The sequence below is a fragment of the Talpa europaea genome (genome assembly GCF_964194135.1).
Source record: "Talpa europaea genome assembly, chromosome: X".
Taxonomy (NCBI): domain Eukaryota; kingdom Metazoa; phylum Chordata; class Mammalia; order Eulipotyphla; family Talpidae; genus Talpa; species Talpa europaea.
Genome location: NC_140081.1, coordinates 94,478,094 through 94,497,048, shown reverse-complemented (window position 1 = coordinate 94,497,048; position 18,955 = coordinate 94,478,094). Strand labels below are relative to the sequence as shown.

At 46.3% G+C, this 18,955-nt stretch overlaps 1 protein-coding gene across 1 annotated transcript in view; it reads left to right on the top strand.

The window, feature by feature from the left end:
* Positions 1-18,755, top strand: part of GABRA3 (gamma-aminobutyric acid type A receptor subunit alpha3) — a gene marked incomplete at both ends in the record, with an annotated part of 65,072 nt that extends 46,317 nt beyond the window's left edge. The window contains 3 exons of the mRNA XM_084258449.1: positions 6,333-6,485; positions 9,823-10,034; positions 18,423-18,755. Of these exons, the coding sequence (XP_084114575.1) occupies positions 6,333-6,485; positions 9,823-10,034; positions 18,423-18,755 (698 nt within the window). The remainder of the gene's footprint in view (positions 1-6,332; positions 6,486-9,822; positions 10,035-18,422) is intronic.
* Positions 18,756-18,955: the final 200 nt, after the last annotated feature.

Genomic DNA, 18,955 nt, shown 5'->3' with positions numbered 1-18,955 from the left:
AAGCTGTTTTTTTTTTTTTTTCCCCTGTCTTTGCTTTTCAGATTCTCTCTAAATTTTAACATTTTAATTTTAATGTCTCTTGGTATGGCCCGCTTTGGGTCCTCTTATTTGAACGCTCTAGATCTCCTGAACTTGAATGTCTGCACCCTTCCTCAGACTGTGGAAGTTTTCAGTCATGATTTCCTCACTTAATTTTTCTGGCTCTTTCGGTTGTCCTTCTGGAAACCCTGTATGTGAGTATTACTCATCTTCATGTTGTCCAGGGGTCTCTTAGGGACGAGGCTTTCTGGGTCCCTTTACTTTCCTTAGCCTCAGTGTTCTCTCTGCAGTGGGGCTGTCCATGGATCCTTGACGCAGTGGTGGCCAAGATAGCTCTGCATATGTAAGGTTCTCTGGTTCTGGGGTCAGAGGATGCTAGGTTTAAGTCCCTACCTCCTGCCCCGGCAGCCACCTGTGTATCCTCTGCAAGTTATTTAGCTTGGCCATGAATTCCCCACCCCCCATGCCTTTTCCCTTTCTCCTCGCTCCTCCCTCCTAATCTCAGAGCCCATGCACTGTCATGTCCACTAGTTGTTGTATTTCCCTGTAGTAAATTATCTGCTATGTAAATGTCTAGTTTTTATTGTTCTGATTTACTTTACATAAGGCCCTCCTTCTATTTTGGTGAAAATGGCTGCGTTTCATCTTTCCATTCAGCTGAGTAGTATTCATAGTGTGAATATGTTGGTAGAGATCTTCTTGGGATTTGCCACAGGCTCTAGTACAATGCCCACCAGTGGCATCCAACACGATGCCCACCAGTACTGCTGTTAGCAAGGTCTTGTGAGCTGACGAGAGGGATGCCCACCAGCAGTTCTGTTCAGGGGACTGTCCCGACAGTTTCCCGTCTCAGGCGGGCAGACACGGCAAGCGTGGCGATTGCGGTGCATTTGTCTAGGGTGTGGGCACTTTTCAGACCATTGTTTTGTTTGTTTGTTTTTAAAGATTTATTTATACAAGCACTGGGTACAGTCAGAAGTACGGGAGGGTGAGAGAATTCACCAGAGTGGGGAACAGAACAGGCAGACTGATGAAACACACTGCTGAGGGGAGCAGCGGGCGGCAGGAGAGGTCTGTGCACCATGTGGGACCCTCGCGAGCTGCCGGGGATGGAACCGGCACTGCAGAGGCTGCGGGCAGCTTCGCAGCCCAGCGCTCAACCGCTGCAACACCAGGGGAGGCCCACTTTTCAAACCATTGTTACAGCATTGGATCCTTTCATTCCCTACAGCTCTTGGCTTTTCCTGGGCTTCTTTCTCACCGGCCTGAAATGTCAGGAATCCGGGGACTTGGCTCCATCTCCGCAGTTCATAATCCAAGTGTTGCCACCCCCTATATGTAAATTGTTGCACCTAGGGCGGAGTTTCTTCCTTGGGCAAACTCTAGAAAGGAGGGCTGTCTCTCCTACCTCTCTTGGTGCTGCTGCCTTTTTATCTTTTGTTATCGGAAATTCAGTTTATCTGGTTCTCAGGTTTACTTTTGAGTAAATAATCCATATTTACTTGTGGATTTGTTGTGTCCACGGGCAAAGTGAATTCAGGTTCGTCCTGAGTTCACCCCTGGGAGGTGACTGAATATATTAAAATTTACTCACACAGTTCAATACTACGCAGCTCTAAGCAGCACAGAGGACGTTCTTTATGTACCGTGCAGTGGGAATACCTACAGGATATATTGAGTGAAAAGAGCAAAGCACAGAAAACCAAGCAGCATGGGAATATATATTAGTATAGGGATAATATCTGTAGACAGACACACAAACAATTATAGCTCCTTGAAGTGGAAGCGAGATGGGTGTTTCGGAGGGGGCTTATGCCCTTTGATACCCTCTTACTTAGCAACCATCTCTCCACAAACAGTACCTCGCACACATGCAAATTGTTTTTACATAACACTAAATTACGGGCATTTCTTTCTGCATTTCGATAATACTCACCTGTGTGGGGGCCAGCGTATTATTAGCAGGAAGTTGGGCCAGGAAAAACCTACAATGCATGGACATTCTGCTTTATGTGAGTGCTTCTCTCAGGATACTGTCAGTTGTTGGTATGACGTAATTTGAAGCAGAGGGTTCCAGCTCGTGGTTGCAGATTCGAACGTGCGTTAAATAAATGGATGAAATTCCTTCCAAATCTGTGGCTAGTTGTTAACAAGATTTTCAACTCTGACTCCATCTTTCTTCATTTGGCAAATTATTGCATTAATTTTCTAAGAGGATGATTTGGATATATGATCTTATTTCTCCATCTTTCTTTGGCCATCTGTCAAAAAATAGTTTTATTGATGTCATATATTATCTCTTCAGGCATGTAGCATTGGAAGTTAAAGATAAAGCAGAAAATAAGCGAGTGAAAGAGACACAAAGAAAAATCAGAGAGAAACAGGAAAAGAATACAGGAGCTGAGATAAAGTAGAAGCTCCGATGGAGAGATGGAAAAATGCCCAACCTGAATTTAAGAAAATCTATCCACTCGGGAAGTATAATGAATTATTTTGCCAAGTTGTTGCAGAAACTCTTTTGTGTCTTTTACAGCCTTTGAAACTAGCGAAATAGTGAACGTGTTTTACATTGTATTCTCAAATATTTCACACTTAGCATGATGGAACTTAACAGGCTGGAGCGCAAAAGCTGGGGAAACTTCCTTGCCCACCTAGCGGGGTCGTTCTTCATCATGAGACACACGGAGCAGAGGCAGGCGAGGCCGGGGAGGGGCCAGCGCGGTGTGCATTTTACACAAATATTTTCAATTATGTAAAGTGTTCATTTACTAAACTTCTGTATTTCAGATCCATACATAAGTTATTTGTGAATACATTGCATTATGTTTTATGTTATACCCTGGAGTATTTCACCCACAATACAGATGGTGCTTAATAAGCTTAATAAGCTGAGACAGGGGAGGGAATTAGATGGGAAGCTGGAAAAAAATCTTCCAATCTGATCAGAGTTTCAGTTCCCGCTTTGGCAGAGAAGAGGACAGAGATGGAAAAATCAGTGTTACGTTTAAGGGAAGCCGTGCTGAGTGCACGAGGGCGCGCCTGTCTTCTGCTCTCCACAGCAGTTGTCCCGTCTTGCCGTTCGCCTGCTCGGCATCTGACCGCTGCGAGTAGCTTGTCTTGGCTTTGGAATTGCATTTCCCTGGTGACGAGTGACGCAGAGGCAACTTTTGTGTACCTGCTGGCATCATTTCTTGTTGCGTTGTGGGCATGCCTTATACATCTCGGGTAATAGCCTCTTTCAGATACGTGGTGTACAAATATTTTAGCCCATTCTGCAGGCTGCCTATTCGCTTTGCTGATGGTTTTCTTTGCCGCATGGAAGCCTTTTACTGGGCTGTAGCTGTGCTTATTTGACTGTTGCAACCTGTGCTTTCAGAGCCACGTTCACAGAGTCATTGCCAAAACCAATGTCGAGATGTTGCGCTCTGTTTCACTACAGTGGCTTCATGTCTGACATTTAATTATTAATCAAGTTAATCTTTTAATGATGTCTATAGGGGTCCGATTATTTGTGTTGTCTTCAATCTATTTTATCAGTGTGCTGTAGTTTTCTATATACCTCTAAATTTCACTTTCTTGGTTAAATTGTTCCTAAGTATTTTATTGGATGCTAGCACATTATTTGTATATAATAACACATTATATTTTCATAATATTATAAATGGGGTTGTTTCCTTAATGTCTGTTTTAGAAAACGTGTTGGCAGTATATAGAAATGCAAGTGCTTTTTGTGTGCTGGCATTGTAGCCTGAAACCTTTCTGAATTTGAACGTATTTTTTTGGTGGACTTTTTAGGGCTATCTATGACCACGTCATGTGCAAACTGACTGGTGTATTTCTTCATTTACTATTTGGGGGTTTACTATATCCTTTTCTTGCCAATTGCTCTTTCTAGGACTCCCAGGACTATATATTAGTTTTGTCCATTCAGTATGATGTTAGCTGTGGACTTGGAATATATTGCTTTTATTATGTTGAGATACATTTTTTTTGTACCTGATTTACTGAGTTGTGTATCCTAACAGGATGTTGAATTTTGTGAAATGCTTTCCTCACATCTATTGTGATGATCGTATATTTTTTATCATCCATTCTATTGTTGATTTGAACCATCATTTCATTAAGGACTAAATCCTATTAGATGGTGCTATATCATCATTTTAAAGTTTTAAAGTGCTATTGAATTCTGTTGGCTAGTATTTGTTGACTCACTGTACCTGTGTTCTTCAGAGATATTGACCTGTAACTTCTTATAGTGTTCCTTATCTGGTTTTGGTATCAGGGTGATGCTAGCCTTCTACAATGAGTTTGAGAGCGTTCCCTCTTCTTCAACTTTTTGGGCTAGTTTAAGGAGGCTTGGCATTCATTCTTCAGTAAATGTTTGGTAGAATTCATGCCTGAAGTAAGTCAGTTTGTCCCGGGCTCTGTTCCTTTGCTGGGCGAGGTATCGTTAGAGATTCTAGCTCGGTCGGTGCCAGCCATCTGCCCATGTTCCCGTTCTTCACGATGCAGTGGATCATGCTCTGCTGTACAGAGCAGGGCCACCGGGGAGCTCTGCCCGAAGTGGGACTAGTTATATGCAGCTTCAGGATACACCCGCCCCAAGTTGCTGTGGATGTCAGGATAGCCCTGGCATGCTCAAAGGCTGGTGTGGGGGCTGGAGCCTTAGGTGGTGTGATGGTACTTCTTGGGTGAGGGTGGGGCAGTGCTGCCAGTTGCCAGGTTTGAACCTGGCAGTGACCCTCCTGGTGGGTGCCTAGGCAGATGGGTGTTTTTTTTTTTTTTTTAAGATTTATTTATACAAGCACTGGGTACAGTCAGAAGTGTGGGAGGGTGAGAGAATTCACCAGAGCCAGAGCGGGGAGCAGAGAAGGCAGACTGATGAAACACACTGCTGAGGGGAGCAGCGGGCAGCAGGAGAGGTCTGTGCGCCATGTGGGACCCTCGCTGGTGGCTGGGGATCGAACTGGCACTGCAGAGGCTGCGGGCAGCTTCGCAGCCCAGCACTCAACCGCTGCGCCACCAGGGAGGCACCAGGCAGATGGGTTTTGAACCCCTGCAGTCACCATTCTGGTGGGTGTGGGAGGCATGATCCCCGGGGCATGAGCCGCTGTTGGGTGAGGACCCCAGTGGCGTTCTGCCCATCACAGCTACCCCGTTGGCTGGGCTTCCCGTGCCCTGTCCCCAGAGCTGCAGGCTGCGCTCAGAGTTGGTTTCCTGGGAAGCCACGGCTGGACTCTGACCAGGCGAGGCAGCTGGCAGGGACTGTGCACTGGCGGTGGCTTCAAGTTGCAGCCCCTTCTTTGATCCAAATGCCCCCAAGTGCTCTGGCCCTGCCAGTTCCCCTGGTGTTACCCATGAGCAGAGATAGAAGTGGGTTTGCAGGGGAATCCTGGAGAGCCTGATACCCTGTACCCTCTGGAGAAACCACAGACCTGGAGCTGAGCTTTCTAGGGCTGGGAAGGTGGTGGCAAAGAGGAACTACTTCTCTTACCATCCTTAGGTGACTTTTCTTGCTCTTTATGCTTCAGCCTTACTCCCTGGCTCTGAGAGGGCAAATCTAGACACTGGGGCATTATCAGAGCTTAGACGCGAGGGAAAGACAAGAGCCGATGCCAGAGTGGCGAGGGCACGTGCAAGGGACAGATGAGCGCTGAGTCCTGACATCCTCGAATGTTTAGAAATTTAAGGGAAACAGCGAAGGAGGCTGACAGTCGCGAGGCAGGAGGGAGCCAGGAGAGCATGAGAGCTAGAAGTGGGGTGAAGATAGTCGTTCCCAGAGGAGACTTGACTCTGACACGCTGTTGGCAAGCAAAGCTGAGGCAGACGATGCCTAGTGCATGTGGCAAGGCGGGGCGAGTGCCGCCACCACTTGCAGGATGGGGCGTAGGGCATGGAATGGTCCTGAAGCCCTCAGAGGGGCATGCTACGCAGGAAGAACCAGTAAGCGTCCGCCCTATTTGGAGCCCATGTTCTGCTCGGTGGCCTTTTGGTTCTCCTGGCAAGTCCACTGCAGCAGCGCAGGGGCAGGGCCTGGGCCTCTGGACCTGCCCTCAGGCGCCACCACTCACCTGTCTGGTGACCTAGGGCGCACGCGCAGCCTCTGTGCCTCTGCTATGTGGCCTAGGCAGTGAGAGTAACAGCTGCACTGGCTTCCTGCAAGGTCGCATCTGGGAGGCACCGGGACGCCGTGCTTGGGATGTGAGGTTAAGGAGCTTTGTGAACAGAATCGGGGCTCACCTTGGTCCCCCAATGTTTATCCAATTGCATCCACCCGATTTCTCTCTCTCCAGGGGAATATGTTGTCATGACAACCCATTTCCATCTGAAGCGGAAAATTGGCTACTTTGTGATCCAGACCTACTTGCCATGTATCATGACTGTCATCCTGTCACAAGTGTCTTTCTGGCTTAACCGAGAGTCTGTCCCCGCCCGCACGGTGTTTGGTGAGTGCTGCCTTTGGGATCGGGAGGGAGGGACGTGAGGGACACTCAGAGTGGAGGGGGGAGGCCACTAACAGGAGCCAAGTCCTGGGACCTCTGTTTCAGGCACCCATGAGTGCACAGAGCTGGGGAGGTGATGGCTGAGGAGCTGACAACACTTTCTTGTGACCCACTTATTTTTTTGGTATGGGTGTCTGCTGTTTTTCCTCTAGCTTTTTTTTAAAGTACGAACTATCTGACATTCAGTAAAGGCGCTGCAAAGTTTGAAGGGTTTTGCAATAGTACCTATAATCAGAGAAATTCTCATAGTTTAAATTTACTGGTGTCTAAGCAGAGCTTTGCATATCATTAACACTTTTCCCTGAGAGACTTAAAGCATATAAAACATGATCTGCCTGTTTTTCCCACTGTAAGATTTTTTAGGCGATAAATGTTAATTACCTCCTTTAGTCGACTAAACGATGGTCTTTGTAGCAGTTGCGGCCATGAGGCACACACTTGGATGTGCTCGGTACCCACACAGAAGGGCAGCATTTTAGGTCAGCAGGGGAAGCGACAGAGGTGCAGAAACAGTAACCTGTAAAATAGCGGAAAAAGAAACAAACAGAAGGTGTGATCCCAGGGGAGTGAGCAGGAGAAGCATCCGGGTGAATGCTATGCCAGTGCGGGTAGCATGGCAGCTAGGAACTGTTTTTTGCTATGCTGGCTAGGTAATGATCTTAAGTAAAGGCAACTGCTAGTGACGTGGAGGGAGTAGGTTAAAGATGCCCATTTTGGGAAATATAAGAAATGTGAGAGCCTGAAAAATATTCGGAAGCACTCTTTTTCAGATCTGAGCACATATGAAATTAAAGGAAATACTCAAGGGCCCAGATGGAAAAAGAACTAAACATGGGATGGTAATCACATGCGTTGATGCTGTTGTAGCGAGAAGATGGTGCATTGCGGAGAGTTAATCTGAGATTGACCATGGTCTTAAATATAAAAGCTAACAAATGCAATGCTCTTAGAACTAAATACAAGACAGTATCTTTGCAGCTTTCTTAGTGCACAAAAGTACTAACAGTGAAGAAAAAAGAATAAATGGGACTTGATCAAAATTAAAAACTTTCACTCATCAAGGATAACATTAAGAAAATGCAAAAGGCCGGCCAGGGACTGGAAGAATATATTTTATATACGTACGGATCTGACAAAGCATCTACTCCAGAAATATAAAGACTCCTGCAACCTAATAATAAAATACTAAGACTCCAATTTTAAAAATTGGAAAAATACATGAACAGACATTTCACCAAGTGTGTGTGTGTGTGTGTGTGTGTGTATAAACGCCCATAAGCACATAAAAATATTTTAAATCAGGGAAATGCAAATTAAAGTGACAACGTGATGGCAAGAACACATCATAAATGTTAGAATGGCTGAAATTAAAGACTGATGATCCAAATATCTGTGCTGCTGAGGTTGTAAAATGGAATAACCACCAAGGAAGGAGCTGGAGCCCATAAAGTTAAAAATACAGTTACCCTGACATCTAAGTAGTAGTTCATCCCTAGGTTATATCCAAGTGAAATGAAGATATATGTACCTATAAAAGGCTTATACAAGAATGTTCATAACTGCTTTTTCATAAAAGCTCCAAACTAGAAGCCATCCAGATGTCCATCAGCAAGTGAATGGATGAATCCTATCATGGCATATTTGTATGGTGGATTAATGACTATCGATTCACTTAACAATATGGACAGATCTCAAAAATTTTGTAAAGCTAGGAACCCAGACACAAAATAATATGTATGATTCTATTTATATGAAATCCCAAAATAGGTAAAACAAAGTTACGGTGTCAGGTAGTGCTTCCCCTAAGGTGATAGATTGACTGAAACTAGATAAACGAGACCTTGCTGGTGTGGGAGAAATATTCTCTATCGTGATTGGGGTAGTAGTTATACGATTGTATACATTCACTCAGACACTGATGTGTGTGAACTATTTGGATATAAATCATAACCTAATTAAAAAAATACCTCCAGGACTCCGGATAATCTATCAAACATTCAAATAGCAATGATGACTACGTTTAGGTAGAGAAAAGAAACCTGAGAATTCCGTCATCTAAGTCCAGGACAGCAAGCACACTAGACAATCTAAAGCTGGACAATGTGGATGAAAAGCTCAGCGGTTTAGGTTCAGGTGCAGGGAGAGCCTATGAACTGGAAGAAAATAGGGACTGTGAAGCCTGGAAAGACAAAAAAAAAAAATGGGGGAAATGTATTAGCGAATGCACACATTATCTATGGAGATGATACGTGACTTAGACCTACTTGGAATCCCGGAGGGAGAGAAGGATAGGACGACAGCGAAGCAATTTTTGAAGAAATAATACAGGACAAAAAACCGCAATTGCAAGAAATCCTATGAACCCAAGTAGGATAAATGAGAAGACACAGACACATTATAACGAAACACCTGAAAATAAAGAGAAAGCTTCGACACGCTGATTTTGCGACAGGGCAGCCCCGATATAAAACAGGGTGCCTGGCTGGGGGTCCTCACCCGCGCCCTTACAAGGGACTTATGACTACTCCGCTGCAGGCGCACACAGAAGGTTGATACAAGGTTTATTCACAAGGGAAGGGGAAATGAGGGAATGTACCGCTCAGGGAGAAAAGAGGGAAATAAAGTCTTATATGCATCCTACCCGATCCGCCGACCAAGAAAAAGAATCGATTCGTCTAAAAGCAAGCTCTGCTTGGGCAAAAACTTACAAGCACTAGCTATTGGGCTGGTTTGGGTGAGCTGTGGCGCCCAGCAGCACCGAGGCAGCCCCTTGTAGCTGGTGTGGAAACGCCTTGTCGCTGGCGTGCTGCCTTGCTACCGCGCGCCCGGGCTCAGGGAAGTGAAAACCCTACCCTGTCCTGAGCCTGGGCTCGGTTCTGGGCTGTTGAGAAGAGAACTACCAGAACAGGGGAGGATGGGACTGGGCCCTGTCTGGAAAGGGACACACCCACAAGGAAGCGGCGTCACCCCGGCCGGCCAGCGTGGCCAGCGCTGTGCAATCGGGCCTCGGGCTGGGAGCTACAGGAGGGCGGCTCCAGCCCCAGGGGAGGTTTCTGTCACTTTTCACAACCAAACAGGCTCCATGGATGACTCCTCCGGAAGCCACAGGGAGGAGGGGTGACCAGGCTGTGATGGTGACAGGAGGAGCTGGGTGACATTCTGTGCTACTCACTTTAAAGGGGTGCTTCCAGTGGGGCTTAGTGCCGCCGCTCACAGAGGGAGTGGTAACCTCATGGGACATGCGATCTCCAGTGACTGCAGCTTGTCCTCTCTCCCCCAGGCGTCACCACTGTGCTCACCATGACCACACTGAGTATCAGTGCCAGAAACTCCTTGCCTAAAGTGGCGTACGCGACGGCCATGGATTGGTTCATAGCCGTCTGTTATGCCTTCGTATTTTCTGCGCTGATTGAATTCGCCACTGTCAACTACTTCACCAAACGGAGCTGGGCCTGGGAAGGCAAGAAGGTACCTGAGGCCCTGGAGGCGAAGGTGAGCTAAGCGATGGTCAAGGCTGGGAGGCCCTCCTTGAGAGAGCTGGATTGGAACCAGGAGTGAGAAGCCTGCAGCCTGCGCCCCTCTGGCCGGGGCTGTGCGCTCTTCACTGGGGTCACCAATCCCGCTCTCAACGGGAGTGTCTCTCAGCTGCGTGGAGTGTTCCCTGGAGGGCAGGTGCCGCAGAGGGCGGTGTCTTGTGATGGGGCCCAAACTGCGCCACTCAGGGCCAACAGTGTGGAAGGTCTCTGCGACCCAGAGAACACTCGCTAGAGCCATGCCCATCCCCCCACTTTCCAGTATGTTCCCATCACACGCCCACCAAAGCGATCGTTATCATCACTTAAAATCATCCGCCCATGGTTGATTTTTTACCTGGAATGATATTTTCTCGTTTCCTACCTGGTAAATATCTACTCATTGTTCAAAACCCAGATAAAAATGCTGTTTTGTCCACAGAGCCTCTTCAGAAGCATCCAGATAGCTTTAGCTTTTCTTGGCAGGGAAGCGTGCTCCTGATATTAAAAGCATTTATTTGTATTGGAGTTATTTGTCTGCCCCCTCACTGGACTGCACTTCTTGAGAGCAGGGACTGGCCTGCGTCATCTTCCTAGCTAGCTGGTCTTCTTACGCAGGTTCTGGGCCCCAGTTAAAGTGGGGTAAATGTTACTTGGGGTGGCGGGTGGATGGGAAGGAAGGAAAAAACAATAAACCCACTGCAGTTGCTGGAGATAAGACATGAATACAGTTAAATCAAGATTATTGTTCCCGGCAGCTTTCGAAGTGTTCCAGTCTCTAGCTCTAGGGGCGAATGCCCAAAGATGCCGAAAGAACTAGCAGCTGTGGTCCCAGAACCATTCTAGCCCTCTTTGAAGAATTAGGGGGAAAAGACAGGATTTTTCAAATGGAGGAAGAGCTATATTCCTTAGAATACTAACCAGTGACTTGGCAAAATTCCAGACTAGATGTCAACTATTCATTTAGATAGAATTTGTTAACTTGGTATAGATTATGAGGAAACACGTGTTTCTACTGCCTCCACCTACTCTACCATAGGGCATTTGGGATGCTTTTTTTATACTTAGTCGAGGTGTCACCTCTGTGTCCTTCAAGGCTTGACATTGCAGCTGACCCCTGTGGCTCGACACGATGCGAGGGAACGAGCCCCTCGCCCACTCTGCCAGGCCCTGTCATCCCCCAACTTTGCTTTGCTACATCACAATGTCTGCAGTGTCAAGTCACAGAGCACTTAGTGCTTTTATGTAGCCGTGATTCCTAGACTTGATTAGTTACAGTCTACATTTAAAAGTGCTCTTTTCTCAAAATAGCCCGTTCTCCATTTTTCCTTTCATTGCTTAGTTACCTCAAGACAATCCTCTAGAAGCTTGAGAAGGGCCCATGGGGGCCATCTTCCTACTGTCTTGCCTGTGTAAGATTACCTGTCACCAGTGCTTATACTTGCACTGGAGCTGGGCTGTTGTCTGACTCACGGGTAACATCTCTCCTCTGACGTCACATGGCATTGCGTGCTGTACTCAGCTCCAGCCCCGAATGCTGTTACGCCAAAATTCAAAAGCAGCCTCAGAGTCTCCCACGCAATAGGGTGACTTGATTTTATTGCCTAGAATGTGTCTTTTATTTACAAATTCCAGTTACTTTTCAAGGATATATCTTGATCTCTCTGTACAAATTTTTCCTAGGACTACATATGCCTTTTAAGCCTTGTAGATTCATAGCTGTTTTTGTTTCAGGAAAGCCTTCCTGGACTCTTATCCATAAATACAAAAAAAATATGGTTCTGGGATAGAAAATCTTACAACAGTTGCACATTACAAATAAGCTGGGATACAGAGACTTAATGTTAGCCTTGTATGTGGCGTAACCCTCAAAAATCAAATTTGATTTGAATCTGAGCTAAGAGTTATCTAGAAAAACTGAAATCCTGAGCCCCCCTTTTATTCTGTACTGATTGGACCATGTTTAAAGCACACTGTTCCAGTTTGGTTATTACGGAGGAAGGACAGATGTCTCAAGGGGATGATGATTGCTAATTTGAGGTATCTGAAAGGCTGTCACGGATGCCTTGTGAAAATCTGGTAGATGGTTGTTTTTTTTTTTTTGTGGCTGGAAAGAGGTGCGGGGGTGGTTTGAAGACAGAGTGAGAACTAGATGAGATTGTTAAGAGACTGTAGATGTGGATGTCAAAAACGATGACCAATTCCAACAGGACTGAAAATGAACAAAAGAGAACAAGAATCGCTTAAGTAAAGATGGGGGTCTCATTATTCTCCTTAGCGCCCCGTCTCCATTGTCATTCCATTTAAGTTATCTAAAAGAAGGCAGTTATGAAGTTTGGGGAAAACAACTATGTGAGGCATAAAAATGGGTCTCTAACCTGAGCCTGCTCTACTTGGCCTAGTGCCGCTACAGTGAGCAGCACTGACCCACAAGAAAAAAGTGCATTATAGTAAAAATATTAGAATTTAATTATAAATTATTTCAGTTTTTTTATTCCTTTAGCAGACATATTACAGCTTTTTTGCTTCAGAAAGCTAGAATGGTTGAGCCTGAGCCTGAAACTTTAAAAAAATCAATGATTTAAAAATCTATTTCTGACCTGTACTGTGACCAGGCACTAGAGAAAATGTGGGGAGAGATTATAAAGGAAAAGAAGTACTTGGAAGCAAAAACCTCATTTTCAAATGGAGACAAATGACTTCTTTGAAAGAGCACCCTGAAAACAGACGAACTGTGGGCTTCTGAGGAGCAACAACGTGTGTTTATCGCTGCTCCTTTTGAAGAGCGTACTCAGATGAAAGCAAGCAAGCCTGTGTGAACCCATGGCATGGGGGAACTGGAGAAGGGGTTTCAATCAGACAAAATATTTTCATGTTTTTTTAGAAGAATGAACCTGGAAAAACAATAAGAACGGATTTCTCAAGCTGAAGTAAGGTCGAACTCTGGAGAAACGCAGTGTTTGAGGAGCTCGTGCAGCAGAGAACAAAGCCAGGGGTGCAATGAAGGGACAGTTCGAAGCCTGTGTACAGAGTAGTCCAGGCCCCAGAGCCTGCCTACTGTGTGTGGTGTCCACAGGCAGGTACATGCTTTCCAAGGAGCAGCAGTTTCTCTTCTGGAACTGAGGGTCTCCAGAAAAAGACTTCTGCGTTCTGACACCTTGGCGAATACCCCATACGATGGTCTGCTTCTAACTGATCTTAGTCATAGTCCCGCTCAACCAGCCCAGCTCAGTTACCCTGAGCTGACAGACACCTATTATGGGACCAAGTGATACTAGGATACCACAGACGCCAAAACAAACTCTGTAGTAGGAAAGAACAGCAAAGACTGAATCAAAGAAAGAAAAAAACAAAAAAGCTCATCATGAAGGGAACAGATAATTTAGGGAATTCATCAGAATTTGAGAAGAACAAAGCTAACTTTTATCTTAGATTTGTGAATATATCATATCCGCAAAACAAGAGGAAGAATACCTAAAATATAAACGGAAATCAGAGACTAAGAAAGAGAAATTAAAAAAAAAATCGCCAAAATAAAAGTTTCAATAGAGTGGCAGAAAAATAAACTGAAGGAAATCTCCCTAAAAGTAAGGCAACAAGAAAAGAAATGGAGAAGTCAAAGGAAAGGTAAGAAGAGCCTTAGGGATGAATCCAGGAAGTCCATCCAACTCAGGGGCTGCTGAGTGAGTGAGGAGAAAAAAGAAAAGGCAGGAAGTTAACAAATATATTTTTACAAATGGGAACGCATGAGCCTCTAGATTCAAAGTGCCCCTATGGGCCTGCATAAGGGCAGATCATCATGAAATTTCAGAAAACCAGGGTTAAAGCAATAGTCTAAACAAAATTCTAGAAAGGAAGCAAATGTTGCCTACAAAGAAATAATGAGCAGATGGCATCAGACGTCTTGTTTTTAACTATAGACAATATTATTTTGATTAAATTTTTGAAATTTAAAAAGAAAAGCAAATTAACATGAAGATACAATTCTCTGCATTTAAAAAAATAATCATAGACAATCTACAACAAAGGAGTGAAGTGTATACACTGGGACAAAGAAAGCTCTTTGATAAATGGTGCTGGGAAAATTGGACTGCCATGTGCAAAAAAAAACGAAACTAGACCATTGTCTCAGCAGACATGAAAACCAACTCAAAATGGGTAAAAGACTTGGATGTAAGACCATAAAATGTATAGGAGAAAACCTAAGCAAAACACTCCATGACATAACCTCAGAAACATCTCTGAGGATTCTTCTCCAGCAGCAAAGAAAGTGGAGAAGACGAACAGCCAGACTACATCAAACTAAAAAGCTTCTGTACAGCAAGAGACAGTGACCAAAAACGAAGAGACACCTGGGGGAAAATATCTGCACATCATACATCTAATAAGGGGCTGAGATTGAAGACCTACAAAGAACTCAAAACACAATCCAAACACCCAATTAAAAAAAATGGACAGAGGAGCTAAAAAGGCACTTCTCCAAAGCAGACATAATACCAACAGGCACGTGAAACACTGTTCATCACCACTTTTCATCAGGGAAATGCAGAGCAAAACCGTAATGAGATACCCACCACCACACACCTGTGAGAAAGGCCTACATCAAAAACAAAAAAAGCAGAAACAAGCGCTGGAGAGGCTGTGGGGAAAAAGGAACCCTCTCACACTGCTGGTGGGAATGTAAACTGGTCCTGCCACCATGGATGCTGTGTGGAGATTCCTCAAAAGACTAAAAATGATCTGCCATATGACCCAGTAATTCCACTCCTACGAACCTACCCAGAGGACACGAAAACAATAATTGGAAGGACACCTGCACTCCTGTGTTTATAGCAGCACTGTTGACAATAGCCAAGACATGGAAACAACCCAAATGCCCCCAGATGAGTGGATAAAGATGGTGTGCTACACTGGACTGTGTGTATGTAAGCCATCAAAAAATAAATAAATAAACGCATGCCATTTGCAGAAACATGGATGGAGCTGGAAGGGATGATGCTAAGTGAAATAAACCAGAAGGGGAAAGATAAATACTATCTGGTTTTGCATCTCTGTGGAATCTAGAGAAATCAAAGGACCAGACAAACTTTAAAACCAACCCTTGAAAGCCGACCACAGCTCTGAAGGCCCCAAGAGGTGGGGGAGGAGAGCCCCACGGACTATAGGCGCGGATGATGGGTGCTTTGGTGGTGGGAGAGCTATGATGAGCACCCCTGAGAGGAGTAACCCTCTAGTGCAGAGACATTAACAAGGATGTAAAATAGTGGTAGTTCCATACAACGGGAAACAATATTGATAATTATTAGAACTGCTTTAAATAGTCATTAATTTTTACTTATATTGTGAAAGCACAGTCATTCTTAGGCTCATTTTCTTATTTCCAAATAAGACTATTTGAATGCTCTAGAATAATATTTTACTTTTCATTAGAGAAAATGCTCAACCTCCCTCTAAATCTTAGAAAAGTTTTGTTTCTTTAATGGCTTCTAAATCTCTGGGACATTCCTGTAAATGGGCCTTTTCTCTGGGGAATAAATGATCTCAGCATCGGGTAAGGTGTCCCCGTAAACTGGTGGTCTCAGCCCATGGGGAATGTCTTTCCTTAACTGTGATCTGGCCCCAAGCGACTTTGCACTTACGCTCTGGATACCTCCCACCCTCTCAGGAAAGTGGCACAAGGCGTTACTTCTCTCCTGCCTTCATTTTATCCCCTTTCAATTGTCTTGCCATCCTCCCCAGATCCGCTTTTAAATGTGTTCGACTCGTTATTTAGACCTCTCGGAATGTTTCCCGTGCTTTCCTCCTTATATTTTCGTTCTTGATTTAATTCATCTTCCTCACTAGAGAGCCTGAAAACTTGCCATCTTAATTATTTCAAGTGGACAGTTCAGTGGTATTATGGGCACATTTCTGTGCACCCATTTCCCAGAACTCTTCATCTTGCACAACTGAAACTCTGTCCGCATAAAACAAGACCTCACCCTTCCTTCCCCCGCCCCCGGGGAACCACCATTCCACTTTCTATTTCTACAAATCTGACCGCTCGCGGTATGGCATAGGAGCCAAATCCTCCAGCAGTTGTCTCTGTGTCTGGCTGCTTTCACTCAGCCAGAGTCATCCACGTTGTGGCGGCGTCAGAATGTTCTTCCTTTTTAAGGCCGAGTAATATTTCATTGTACCAATAGACCACAGTTTGCTTGTTCTCTCTATGGACGTGTCATCGCTTCCACCTTTTGGTTATTAGGAATTATGCTGCTGTGAACATAGGTGTGCAGGGTTCTCTCAGAGTGTGCTTTCAAATTTAGGGGAAGTGGAGTTGTAGGGCCATTTTTCAATTGCAGTTTTAATTTTAACTGACATACCATTGTCCATAGCAACCACGTGATGTCATACTCGGCGCCGTGTGCAGGGTTTCCGCACCTCCTGACCGACACTTGCGCTTTGGTTTTGGTGACAGGCATCCTAGTAGGTGTGAGGTGGCATCTTGCGGTTTTGATGCGTGTCCCTGATGACGAGTGATGCTGGCGCATGGTGTGTGGGAGCCAAAGGCAAATCAGTGCTCTGACAAAAAATCCAACTGAAAAACAGGCAAAGGACCTGAATAGACATTTCTCCCGGGAAACAAATGGCCAACAAGCCCGTGAAAAGATGCTCAGGGTCACCAGTCATCAGGGACACGACTTTTGCTTTGATTTCCCCCTTTGACAATGTCAGTAAACTATAGTGGCTGACTAAAATGTTGGAAGGGGTGAGGGAAATGAAAAGGTAATTTCCTTTTATTACTTAAAAAATCTGCAATTAAATTAGCTGCTGTTCTCCACACCTCCAGAATACAAAGTGCCTGTGGAGTTAAGGAGAGCGTTTGCGTTCAGAATGAGGTGACTAAATACAAAACCGCATGAAAGCTTCTAACAAAGGCTCGTTTGTTTTGCTTGTAGCTTGTTTTTGTTTACCCTTGAAAAAAGATTACTAAGCGATTTAATAAGTAAGCAGGCAAACAAGTCAAGTGTTCCTTTCCTGCAGAGCGAGCCGCTTAGCAGCGGGGTGCTATTCCCACGTGAGTTTGCTGGTTATAAACGAGTCCTGTGTAGTATTTACAGCCTGCGCGGGGTTCCTGCACGCCTCAAGTTCTGTCTCCTTTCTGGAGAGGGGAACAGTAGCACCTCTAAAGCGCCCAGTAGTCTGTTCATTTATGAAACCAGCCCCCCTTGGGGACGGAAACCCTGAGCGAGGGCCTCGTCATCCCCCAGCAAGCCGGCGCTGACCGGCAGAGCCGGGCAGTGTTGGCACGGGTTACTATGAGGGCGGCGGGGGCTGAGGGGGAGGTGAAGGTGGGAGGGGCAGCGGGGGAAAGAAGCCGAGAATCAGGTTGAGAGAAAGGGCGCAGCGGGGACGGGAGAGACCCCACGAGGGAAAAGAGTGAAGGAGTGAGGAAAACACACGGGAAGCAAGGTGCCCCCAGGACAGGGGAGAGCTGACGTGTGTGAGGCAGGACGCCGCCCCGCATCACCTCGTCAGTCGTTCCTGAGGCTCATGCCCCCGTTCCCCCACTGTCTGAGTGGGGGGCGCAGCGCACAGGACACTCTGAGTCCAGCTTGTCCCCTTGTCCCCACACTCCTCAGCCTCTTTCAGACCCAGGCCCGAGCTTCGTCTCCTTTCCTGCTCGGGTGCTGCAGGGAGACACAAGGCGTGTGTGTGAGGACATGGGGGCGCGCAAGCTGTTTCCCACTGACGTGTTTTTGTTACTCTGAGAAAACAAAACAAAAACTCCAAAGGGCAGGGTCCTTCTGCAGCTGCAGGAGTGAAAAGCCTGCCGGGTATGAAGGGGGAGACGCTGTTCTGATGTTCGGGCTCACCGACCTGTATTCCATGCTGGAGATGATGGCCAAGGCCTTTTGTTGTTGCTTCTCGGGTACCCAGACAGTGTCTGTGCCCATAGAGCCCGGGTGACAGTCAGAGCCTGGTGGCTGGTGTGGGCCCTGCCACCGAGGCTGAGGCTGCTCATCTGTCAAATGAGAACGAGATCACCCCCCTCCCCCCACCTCCGAGGGCTGCTGTGAGGGTCAGGTCGCAGGACTACTCAGGACCCTACGTGGGACCTGCATTTCATAGTTTTCCAGTGATTTCTACCACCATTGTCTCATCTGATCCACCCAACAGCCCTGCCAAATATTTTGAGCCTCAGTTTACAGGTGAAGAAACTGAAGCTCAAAAAGAAGCGACTTGGCCATGTTTTCTTCACCAGCCCTAGGCTCAAATCTGGCAACTTGGTGCTACTGACTTCATGCCCCTCCCTACAGCCTCTGGAGGTGTTCTGCAGCATGAATTAATCACCTTTTCTGCCTCCCTTCTTTTTCTGTCTCCTTAGAAGAAAACACCAGCAGCCCCGGCGAAGAAAACCAGCACCACCTTCAACATCGTGGGGACCACCTATCCCATCAACCTGGCCAAGGACACCGAGTTCTCCACCATCTCCAAGGGCGCGGCTCCCAGTGCCTCCTCCACCCCGACCATTGTTGCTTCCCCCAAGACCACCTACGTGCAGGACATCCCCGAGACCAAGACCTACAACAGCGTGAGCAAGGTCGACAAGATTTCCCGCATCATCTTCCCTGTGCTCTTCGCCATATTCAACCTGGTCTATTGGGCCACCTACGTCAACCGGGAGACAGCCATCAAGGGCATGATCCGCAAGCAGTAGGCGGGGCAGCGCAGCAGCAGCCAGAGTGCCGTTCACCCCAGGAAGCACCCGGCACCCGAACCCCAGGGCTCCCCTTCATGTGTTTCAGGATTCTTTCCAGCGCTCTGCCAGGCTATGACTCTCAGTGAAAAATACCACCACGGACAATGACTCGTCCCTCTAACACGGCTGAGCGTGCCCCATCAGAGCCAAACACTGCC